At 67.5% G+C, this 10788-nt stretch overlaps 1 protein-coding gene across 1 annotated transcript; it reads left to right on the top strand.

The window, feature by feature from the left end:
* Positions 1 to 231: 231 nt before the first annotated feature.
* RBM10 (RNA binding motif protein 10) lies at positions 232 to 10742 on the top strand. The gene is made up of 20 exons (XM_029913760.1): positions 232 to 295; positions 1978 to 2051; positions 3586 to 3672; positions 3966 to 4026; positions 4186 to 4359; positions 5030 to 5190; positions 5490 to 5587; positions 5686 to 5773; positions 6124 to 6292; positions 6642 to 6805; positions 7225 to 7370; positions 7710 to 7821; positions 7902 to 8069; positions 8585 to 8734; positions 8886 to 8951; positions 9140 to 9325; positions 9529 to 9603; positions 9748 to 9851; positions 10322 to 10451; positions 10546 to 10742. The coding sequence occupies exons 1-20, from the start codon at positions 277 to 279 to the stop codon at positions 10669 to 10671; spliced, it is 2358 nt and encodes a 785-aa protein (XP_029769620.1). The 5' UTR covers positions 232 to 276; the 3' UTR covers positions 10672 to 10742.
* The last annotated feature ends 46 nt before the right edge of the window (positions 10743 to 10788 follow it).

Below are 10788 nucleotides of genomic sequence, written 5' to 3'. Positions count from 1 at the left end.
TGCTTGGGAGGGGGGCTGGGAGCCAGGACTCCTGGGTTCTTTTCCCCAGCTCTGGGAGGACAGTGGGGTCTAGTGGTTGTGGGGAGGGAGGGTGCTGGGAGCTGCTTTTCCACTGATCAGCCGCAGGATGTCACATGAGTGGCGCCTTCTACCTCAGTTTCCCCTTGTCTGTACCCTGGAGGTGGACGGTGCTGACTGTGCTCCTACCATGTGCTCCTCCCGCAGATCCGGGCCCAGCTGCAGGCGCACGGGATCCAGCCCCGCGAGGTGCGGCTGATGCGGAACAAAGCCTCAGGTGAGCGCCTGTTCACAGTTCTGCCTCCTGCCCCCCCTTTCCGGCTGGGAGCCCGCGGTGGTTCCCCCTGCAGCGCGCGCGTTCGGTGTGTCTCTCTCGCTGGCAGAAACTGCCCAGGCCCTGGTGTGGTCGGCTTCCCAGCCTGCACCAGGCTTTTGGCTGGTACCAGCCCCCTGCCCGCAGGGCCGGTTCGGTCAGTCTGCAGGCGGATCCCGCCCTCGCTGCTCTCTCTCCCTGTCCTTGGGGAGCGCAGAGGAATCCTCGGCCAGGCGCGTGCCCCCCCCCGCCCTCTCCTTGCTGGGCGCGAACCCTGGCCGGACCGGAGCCGTGCTAGAGGCCGCGGCTGGGTTCTGCTGTGGCCCGCTTTGCTCCCAGAGCGAGCCGGCACTAGGGAACGCCGGCACTGGGCCAGCCCTTCTGGGGAGCGCGTGGCCAGGATGGGCTGGGCTGAACAGGTGAGTTGGCTGTTGTCTCGAAGGTATTTCCTTGGTGTGTGTCGCACACTCACTCACTCACACACACACACACACACACACACACACACACGCACGCACCCACACTCACAGCCAGTGTCCTTGTTCCTTCCAAAGCAGGGTGTGTAGATATGGATATTTTGTTCTCTGCATTAGCCCTGTGTTGTGCCAGGCCTCACAGGGACGCAGTGGAGCGGAGCCCAACTTTCAGCGCCTCCCCCCGCCCCCCCAGCTCAAGGCACAGCCCCCTGCAGAGATGTTTCCCAGCATGCACTGGCCCAGTGCTTGGAGCACTGCATGCTGGGATCTGGGGCTTGGGCGCGGGTTTGTCCCACATAGCTCAGCGGAGGTGGGGGGGACGGGGGGCAGGCACCCATGATTGCCCCACTGGAGTCCTTACCCCCAGCCCCCAGCAGGCTGCTGCATGGCACAGCTGGGGCTAGCTTGGGAACCCTCAGCCAGGCCGAGCTAAAGGTAAAGGGGATCTGTGCGATGGGACAGAGCAAAACCTGTGCTTAACAGGGAGACCTGGGCAGGGGGCACTCTCCCCTGGCAGACAGGGCCGGGCACAGGGGGGCGCTGTGCTGTAGGGCGGGGGGCTTTGCAGGGGGTGCTCACTGGCAGTCAGGGCCGGGCGCTGGAGGTGCTGTGCTGCAGGGCGGGGGGCTCTGCAGGGGGCGCTCTGCCCTGGCAAACCGTGCTCACACCAGTACCCCAGCATGACGCTAGGTGTGCTGTGCTATGGGGAGCCTGTGACCAGAGCCGGGTCCTAGGACCCTGAGCAGCAGGGTGGGGGGCTGGAGCCCGTTCTCCCTATGGGAGAGCGATGCTCTGGGGAGGCCGCATGGGCAAGTGGAGAGGGAGCTGGTCTGGCTCTGGGAGGAGGCTGAGGTCTAGTGGTTAGAGGTGGAGGGCTGGGAGCCAGGACTCCTGGGTTCTCTCCCCGGCTCTGGGAGGGGAGGGGGTCTAGTGGTTAGAGGTGGGGGGGCTGGGAGCCAGGACTCTGGGGCTCTGTTGTGCTAGCAGCCCCACGGCTGCGTGGCTGGTCCTTCCCCTGCCCTTGCCCCCCCCCTCCACCCCCCCCGTGTCCAGACAGGGTGCCCCCTCCGCGCCCCCGGCCCCGCCCCAGGTGTGCAGCGAGAGGGTGCGTGATGTTGGCTGGATCTGTTGACTAACACACTGCGTCTGTATCTGAATGCTGTCCTCCAGGTCAGAGCCGCGGCTTCGCCTTCGTCGAGTTTAATCACTTGCAGGACGCTACCCGATGGATGGAAGCCAATCAGGTTGCTTTGCCGCACTTGACCCCCACAAGTACTGCTCCTGTTACCGCCCGACCCACACGCCTGGGCCTGCTCCAGCCCCCCAGGGAGAGCATCACCCCCCCACCCCCTTAGGGACTCACTAGGGCTTAGAGCCAGGACGCCTGGGTTCTCTCCCTGGCTCTGGGACGGGAGTGAGGTCTAGTGGTTAGAGCAGGGGGGGACTGAGAGCCAGGACTCCTGGCTTCTCTTCCCAGCCCTGGGAGGGAGCGTGCTTAGAACATGGGGACCAGGAGCCAGGACTCCTGGGTTCTCTCCGTGTCTCTGACAAGTGTGTTCTGGGGGGTGGCTAGGAATGAGGACGCATGTGTTGTGTGCCTGGCTCCGGGCGGGGAGTGGGGGTTAGTGATTAGAGCAGGGGGTGCTGGCAGCCGGGACTCCTAGGTTCTCTCCATGGCTCCGCAAGGGGAGTGTTGTCTAGTGCTTAGAGCAGCAATGAGGGGTGCCAGGACTCCTGGGTTCTTTGTCCCGCTCTGGACGGCATGCGGCGGAGCGCATGGCACAAGAGGCTGTTGAGTGATGGCACCAGCCCTTTTTCGTGCCGCAGGGCCCTGACACTGGCACCTGGCCCCTCTCCTGCCCTCCAGCGGGTCACTCCATCCCCAGTCTCCCACAGGGGGGCCAGGCTGTGAGCTTTCCCATGGCAGTGCCAGCGCCAGGAGCTAGGGCAGGGAGGGCGCCCGGCGTCAGCCTTCGTTAAGTCTGTGTCCACCGGACCCGGAGGAGGCCCCAGGGCAGAAGAGTGAACACCTGTCAGACCAGCCTCCAGGCCCCCGTATCCCTGAGATCTTGGTCTCCCCGGCCAGCTGGTGGATTGGAATTGGCTTTGACAACGCCCCTTGACCCGCGCGGCTCCGTTCCTCTCCTAGCCGGGCCGAGCGCGTGGCGGGCGTCCCCAGTGGGAGCCGCCATGCGTGGCCGAGACGCCGTGCTTCGCGGGGTGGGGCGGCGGGGCGCTGCGCAGGAGAGGGTCGAGGCGGCGCAGCGAGAGGGCGTCGGATCAGGCCCCGGCAGGGCCGTAGGCAGAGCAGCTAGGCCGAGGGGGCGGGAGGTGGGGGCGGGCGGGGGCCATACCGAGGTGGTGGCCCAGAGGTCGCCGGAGGAGCTGCTGGCTAGCAGGGCATGCAGCGGTGGTTCCCAGCGGTGTCAGGCGTTGTGCCGCGCGGGCGTCTTGGATCATGGCTGCTCTCTCTCTCTCTCTCTTTCTCTCTCTCTCTCTCTCTCTCTCATCCGCTCCCTCCATCCTAGCAGCCGTTGGTAGCTCGGAGCCGGCCGTGCCGGCAGCCCCAAACGCTGGGCCGGCACAGGTTAGCTTTGCGGTAGCCATGTAGCCGAGACCCAAACCTCTCCGGGCCTGCGGCCCCTCCCTCCCTCCCTCCCTCCCCTCCCTCATCCGTTCAGCAGAAGGGTTTAAATCTCTCTCTCTCTCTCTGCTGAGGCAGTGACGGGTGCCCCCCCGCCACCCGCCGGCTCTCACCGCTCTGCTTTCCCCCGGCAGCACTCCCTCAGCATCCTGGGCCAGAAAGTCTCCATGCACTACAGCGACCCCAAGCCCAAGATAAATGAGGACTGGCTCTGCAGCAAGGTACAGGAGGGGGGCTGTGATCCGGGGGCGATGGCCACTGAGCTAAGGGGCGCTGTGCTGCGTGGGGGGGGCTGGGCAGGGGGCGCTCTCCCCTGGCAGTCAGGGCGGGCACTGGAGGGCGCTGTGCTGCGGGGAGCGGGACGGGGGGCTCGGCAGGGGGCGCTCTCCCTTGGCAGTCAGGGCCGGGCGCTGTGCTGCGGGGGACTTGGCAGGGGGCAGTCAGGGCCGAGCGTGGCGGGGGGCTCAGCAGAGGGTGCTCTCCATTAAGAGTCTCTCGTTAATTCCTGTTTCAGTGTGGAGTGCAGAATTTCAAACGAAGGGAGAAATGCTTTAAATGTGGCGTTCCCAAATCAGGTGAGCTAGAAACAGTGCTGGTTTTAGCCCCCCATCAGACCCTGCAGCGGGGAGTCCCGCGGGTTAACGCCCTGGCTGAGCTATCTCCCCCCCCCCCCCCCCATCAGACCCTGTAGTGGGGAGTCCCGCAGGTTAATACGTGCTTTCTGCCCCATCCAGAGGCCGAGCAGAAACTGCCCCCAGGGAGTCGGCTAGACCAGCTGGTGGCGCTGTCGGGCCGGGAGCTGAGTCAGGGCCTCCTGCCCCTGCCACAGCCCTACCAGGCCTCGGTGCTGTCAGCAACCCAACCCCTGGCCCAGGCATCAGAGCCCTGCGCTGAGAACGCCAACGACAGTGAGTGGGGGGCAGGCTGTGGGGGGCTGGGGGAGGGCTGTGGGGGACAGGGGGAACGGGGTGTGGGGCGTGGGGAGGGCTGTGGGGGACGGGGAAGGGGGTGGGCTGTGGGGAGCAGGGGGAATGGGGTGTGGGGAGTGGGGGGTGGGCTGTGGGGGGAAGGGGAGTTGGCCATGGGGAGCAGGGGGCGGGCTGTGGGGGACGGGGAAGGGGGATGAGCCGTGGGGGGCGGGCTGTGGGGGGAAGGGGAGTTGGCCGTGTGGAGCGGGGGGCGGGCTGTGGGAGACGGGGAAGGGGCGTGGGTCGTGGGGGGCGGGCTCTGGGGAGCACGCCAGTTGCCAGGAGGGGGTATCGGGTGGCAGGGTAGGTGTGGCGGGGGGGCAGTGGGACCGGTGCCCAGGTGAGTGGGGTGGATGGAGGGTACCTGGGAGGAATTGTTCGGGGCGGGTTCTAAGTGGGGTTGTCTGGCTGACGCAGGCTCTAAGGGGGAGTGGCCTAGTGTGGGGGGGTGCCTGACTGGCAGTGGGTTGGCCCCAAGGGGATGGAGCCTAACGGTGGGGTGGACTCTAAGGGGGCGGGACCTGGCTGACGGGGGAGGGGGTGGGGCCTGTTGGGCCGGGCCGGGGGGGGTGTTCCAGTCCCTCCTCACGCAGCCCCCACCCACCCCCAGCAATCATCCTGCGGAACCTGAACCCGCACAGCACCATGGAGTCGATCCTGGCGGCACTGGCCCCCTACGCCGTGCTCTCCGCCTCCAACGTCCGCGTCATCAAAGACAAGCAGACCCAGCTCAACCGCGGCTTCGCCTTCATCCAGCTGGCCACCATCGTGGTGAGCCCCCGGGGCCCCTCCCGGCACTCGGAGGGGAGCGGGGGCTGGTGGTTAGAGCAGGGGCCTGGGGGCCAGGACTCCTGGGTTCTCTCCCGGCACTCGGAGGGGAGCGGGGGCTGGTGGTTAGAGCAGGGGGCTGGGAGCCAGGACTCCTGGGTTCTCTCCCGGCGCTGGGAGGGGAGTGGGGGCTGGTGGTTAGAGCAGGGGGTGGGGGCCAGGACTCCTGGGTTCTCTCCCGGCACTGGGAGGGGAGGGTGGTGGGGGTCTGGGCCCATCTCACCCCATCTGCCCCTCCCCAGGAGGCAGCCCAGCTGCTGCAGATCCTGCAGGCCTTGCACCCGCCGCTGCACATTGACGGCAAGACCATCAACGTGGAGTTTGCCAAGGGCTCCAAGCGGTGAGTGCAGGGGAGGGGGAGGGGCGGGGGATGGGGGGCCCCCACCCCATCCCATCCCACCCCACACACTGACAGCTCCCTTGCCCCACCCCCCACAGGGACATGGGCTCCTCCGACAGTAACCGCATCAGCGCCGCCTCCGTCGCCAGCACTGCTATCGCTGCGGCCCAGTGGGCCATCTCCCAGGTAACCCGCCCTGCCCAGGGGCTTGTGGGTAACTCACCCGCGGGGGTGTGGGGCAGATTGGAGTGTGTGGAGGAGTGTTAATCCCTGGGACTCCCTGCTGCAGTGGCATGGGGGGGCGTTAACCCCCAGGATTCCCTGCTGTAGGGGTGAGGGTGGGGCCTGGTGGCGTTAATCCCCGGGACTCCCTGCTGCAGGAATGTTGGGGGGACCCTGGTCGTCCCTGCTGTGGCGGCACTATGTGACTCCAGGCTGGATGGGACTGGCTGGAACTGGGTCCCTGCCCCCACGGCAGCCGAGGGGTGAGGGCTGGTGGTACCTTATGCCCCCCTCACCCTGCTCTCTGCCCCCAGGCATCACAGGGCAGCGAGGGGGCCTGGGCGGCCTCGGAGGAGCAGCCGACCGACTACGCCTACTACCAGCAGGAGGAGGCCTACGGCGCGGAGCCGGCGCTCTACTCCCACGCCTACCTGAAGGGCTCTCCGTCCCAGCCCGGTGCCAACGGGGAGGCCGCAGCCACAGGTGAGAGCGGGCGTGGGACATGGGGCCGGCCCCTCGCGCCACCTTCCCACCGCCTGGTGGCTGGGATGGGGCAGGGGTTGGATCCCCTGTTGTGGTCAGGTTGGCTTGTGGCAGCCTCTTACCCCCGCCATGGGGCTCTGTGGGGTTCTCCCCTCTCCCGCCTGCTTCACTTAGAAGCTTTAGAGTGTCTTGGGGTCCTGGCGCCCAGCCGCCCTCCTCCCCCCCCAAGCACTAGCTCCCACTCCCCTCCCGGAGCCGGGGAGAGAACCCAGGAGTCCTGCGTGGCTCCAGCCTGGGCTCTGGGTCTCTGGGGGCCTCCTCTCACCCCTGCTGTCCCCTGCCCTGGCAGTGGCGGAGCCGTCCCTGGAGCCTGGCGTGCCGGGCGTCGACTCGCTGCCCGTCCTGCAGAGCTTCCCCCACGCCGCCCAGACCACCGCTGTGCCCGTTGTGTACCAGCCGCCCGGCGGAGCCGAGACTGCGGGCACCGCCCAGGGCACCGCTGCCACCGCCCAGGTAGGCCTGTCAGCCTGGCCTCGGGGCAGGGGTCTGCCCTCCCTGCTCGGGGGCTGGGTGGGGGTCTCTGCTTGGGGGCTGCCGGAGCTGTATGGGGGGGGCTCTCCCTGCTCGGGGCTGTGTGGGGGGGTGTCTCTGCTCCCTGCTCTGGGTTGGGGGGGGGTTCTCCTTCCTGCTCAGGGGCTGCTGGGGCTCTGTGTGTGTGTGTGGGGCTCTCCGTGCTCGGGGGCTGGCTGGGGTAGGGGGGCTCTTCCTGCTCAGGGGCTGCCGGGGCTGCATGGGGGGGTGTCTCTGCTCCCTGCTCTGGGTCAGGGGGTCTGCCTGGGGCTGTAAGGGGGGTTTCTCCCCAGGGTGTCCCCACCCTGCTCTGGGTCGGGGGCTCTCCTGGCGGTCTCCCCACTGCCGGCTGTCCTGCGCAGAGCCAGCCCTACACCATTGTGTCCCCGGCCGTGCTGAAGCCCGAGACGCCCAGCCCAGCCCAGCCGAGCGGCGCCGCCCTCCCCGCGCCCAGCACCGGCCTGCCTCTGCCCACCCCCCACGCCGCAGGAGCCCTACGGCCAGTACCGTGAGTGGGGGGCTCGGGGGGTCCATCGGGGGAGGGGCCTTGTTGGGGCTGAGGGGATCTGTGCTGTATTGGGGGGTCTCTGGGGGGTCGGAGGGCCATGCTTCATGTGGGGTGATGTGCGGGCTCCGGGTGTGTGTGTGCCACATAGGGAGGATGTGGGGGGGTTGGAGGGCCGTGTTTTGTGGGGGAGGATGTGGGGGACCCGGGGGGGGCCACATTGGGAGAGGGTTGGAGGGCTGTGGTGTGGGGGGCATGTGGGGGCCGTCGGGGAAGACATGCTATGTTGGGAGGGGTGTTGGGGGGGCCGGGATGTCGGCCCTCTCGGCCTCCCCGGCTGAGCCCCGCTCTGCACCCCCCAGCTGTCCCAGATGTATCCACCTACCAGTACGACGAAACCTCCGGCTATTACTACGACCCACTGACCGGTCTCTATTATGACCCCAACTCCCAGGTGAGCTGGGGGGATGTAGCTGGGGGGGGGGGGGACACAGCCTGCAGCGCCTGACGCCCCCCGTCTCTCCGGCCCCACAGTACTACTACAACGCACAGAGCCAGCAGTATCTGTATTGGGACGGCGAGCGCAGGACCTATGTGCCGGCCTCCGACCAGGGCGCCGACGCCCACAAGGACGGCTCTGGGGGCAGTGGCAAGGAGGGCAAGGAGAAGAAGGAGAAACACAAGACCAAAACAGCTCAACAGGTGGGTGCTGCCTGCCCCCTGGGAGTGCTCTGTCCTGGCCCCCTTTGGGGTCTGGGTAGGACAGGGCCTTTCCGCACCCGCTGCTCAACAGAGGTTGTCCCCACCCCAGAGGGAGCTGCATGATCCCCTTTTCCATCCAGCCTGTTAAGTAGTTTGGCTCTAGATGCACAAGAGGTGTTGCCAGCCCAGCCTTCGCTGGCATGATGCAGCCACCTCTGGGGCAGGACAGCTGGGGAACAACTGCATGTAATGCCACATGGGGATGCCTCATATGGTGCTGAGATGCAGCCAGCTCTGGGGCGGGGCAGCTGGAGAACAGTCGCACATAAGGCCGCATGGGGATAACTTGCTCGGCGCTGAGATGCAGCCAGCTCTGGGGTGGGGCGGCTGGGGACCAGCATCAGAAGCTTGGGACAGAAAGCAAAGGAGAATCCTGCAGCCTGTCTACGAGCTTCCCCCCCCCCGCCCCCCACCATGGGGTCAGTGCCCCACTGACGGCCTCCTGCCCCCCACAGATCGCCAAGGACATGGAGCGCTGGGCTCGCAGCCTCAACAAACAGAAGGAGAATTTCAAGAACAGCTTCCAGCCGATCAGCTCGCTGCGGGAGGACGAGCGGCGCGAGTCGGCCACGGCCGACGCTGGCTACGCCATCCTGGAGAAGAAGGTACTGCCGGCGCGGGGGAAAACCCCGGAGCCCTTCCCACCCCCCCACGCCCACCGGTCCCCCTGCAGCATGGGGTCCAATGGGGGAGGTAGGTGTGGGGTGAACCCGCCAGGGCCCCTGGCTGAGCTCAATTGCTGTGCTTCTCCCCTAGGGGGCGCTGGCAGAGAGGCAGCACACGCCCATGGACCTGTCCAAGCTGGCCAGCGATGACAGGCTGGTAAGTGCCCTGTGCTGCAAGATGCCTGGGTCCCCTCCCGGCTCTGGGAGGGGAGTAGGGTCTAGTGGTTAGAGCGGGGGGGCTGGGAGCCAGGACTCCTGGGTTCTCTCCTGGCTCAGGGAGGGCATGGTGTGTAGTAGTGAGGGGCCCCCATGCCCACCCAGCCCCATGGCGCTGTTTCCCCGCAGAGCCCGCCCCGGGGGCTGGTGGCCGCGTACAGCGGGGAGAGCGACAGCGAGGAGGAGCCGGAGCGGGCGTCCGACCGGGAGGAGAAGCTCACGGACTGGCACAAATTGGCCTGTCTGCTCTGCCGCCGGCAGTTCCCCAGCAAGGAGGCGCTGATCCGCCACCAGCAGCTCTCCGGGCTGCACAAGGTGTGTGTGGGGGGTCACGGGGCCTGTCCCCTCCAGGGGGTGCTGGCTTCTATCAGTCCCAGGGCAGGGACTGGCTGGCTCACGGGGTGGGGAATGGGGCCCGGGGCCCGGCCCCTCTAGGGGATGCCAGCCCCGATTCAGCCCCACCCTTCCCCGGGGGGGCGACCCGGGTTTCCCTACCTACCTACCTTCTTTGATTGCAGCAAAACCTGGAGATTCACCGCCGCGCCCACCTGTCTGAGCAGGAGCTGGAGGCGCTGGAGAAGAACGACATGGAGGTGGGCAGGGGGCCAGCGTGGCGGGGTAGAGCGGGGGGGGAGGGGGGGTGACGGGGGGGGGGGGTGGGGGGCGGAGGGGGGGGGTACGGTCGGGGGGTGGGGCTGGGGGCTGGCCTTGGCTCTAATGGGCCCCTCCCCTGGCAGATGAAGTACCGGGACCGCGCGGCGGAGCGCAGGGAGAAGTACGGCGTCCCCGAGCCCCCGGAGCCCAAGAAGAGGAAGTACTCAGCTGTGATGCCCGCCACTGTGTAAGCCCCGCCCCTGCCATGCTGCCCCCCCCACTCAGGGCAGAGCTTTGCCCTCCAGGAGCGCCCCTCCCCAGAGGTGGCAGCATCTCAGCGCTGGCTGAACTGTCCCTGTGCAGCGTTATGTGCAGTTGTTCCCCAGCTGCCCTTCCCCAGAGGTGGCTGCATCGCTGCAGTGGGCGAGTGGCGTTGTGTGTGGCTGTTCCCAGCTGCCCTGCCCCAGAGGGGGCTGCATCGCTGCAGTGGGCGAGTGGCGGTATGTGTGGCTGTTCCCAGCTGCCCTGCCCCAGAGGGGGCTGTATCGCTGCAGTGGGCGAGTGGCGGTATGTGTGGCTGTTCCCAGCTGCCCTTCCCCAGAGGGGGCTGTATCACAGCAGTGGGCGAGTGGCGTTGTGTGTGGTTGTTCCCAGCTGCCCCGCCCCAGAGGTGGCCACATCCCCATCTTGGCCATTGACCCTTTGCTCTCCCCGCAGAGACTTTGAGCAGCCGACGCGGGACGGGCTGGGCAGCGATAACATTGGGAGCCGCATGCTGCAGGCCATGGGCTGGAAGGAGGGCAGCGGCCTGGGCCGCAAGAAGCAAGGCATCGTCACCCCCATTGAGGTACCGGGGGCAGGGCGAGTGGGGAGCCCCGTGGCCCGTGGGGGTGGTTCCAAGGGGCAGGTCCCTGATCTCACCAGGTCTCCCCCCTCCCCAGGCGCAGACCCGAGTGCGCGGCTCCGGCCTGGGTGCCCGCGGCAGCTCCTACGGGGTCTCGGCCGCCGAGTCGTACCGCGAGACGCTGCACAAGACCATGCTGACCCGCTTCAACGAGGCTGAGTGAGGCCACACCCCTGGAGACTCCCCCTGCAGGGGGGACCATGAACTTTTTTTTAATTAAAGGAGAAAAATGACTGTGTGTGTCCCTGCGCCCCCCGCTGGAGGGGACGGGCCCTGCGCT

The sequence above is a fragment of the Terrapene carolina genome, unplaced genomic scaffold (assembly GCF_002925995.2).
Source record: "Terrapene carolina triunguis isolate 2854851 unplaced genomic scaffold, T_m_triunguis-2.0 Scaffold848, whole genome shotgun sequence".
Lineage (NCBI taxonomy): Eukaryota > Metazoa > Chordata > Testudines > Emydidae > Terrapene > Terrapene triunguis.
The sequence above is the reverse complement of the archived record's forward strand: the minus strand, read 5'-3'. Positions and strand labels throughout refer to the sequence as shown.

Bases quoted from the DNA above. Each gene is read 5' to 3' on its own strand.
- RBM10 (XM_029913760.1), top strand. The intron at 4,027-4,185 runs GTGAGCTAGAAA...TGCCCCATCCAG, and splicing joins ATGTGGCGTTCCCAAATCAG to AGGCCGAGCAGAAACTGCCC. The intron at 6,293-6,641 runs GTGAGAGCGGGC...CTGCCCTGGCAG, and splicing joins CGGGGAGGCCGCAGCCACAG to TGGCGGAGCCGTCCCTGGAG.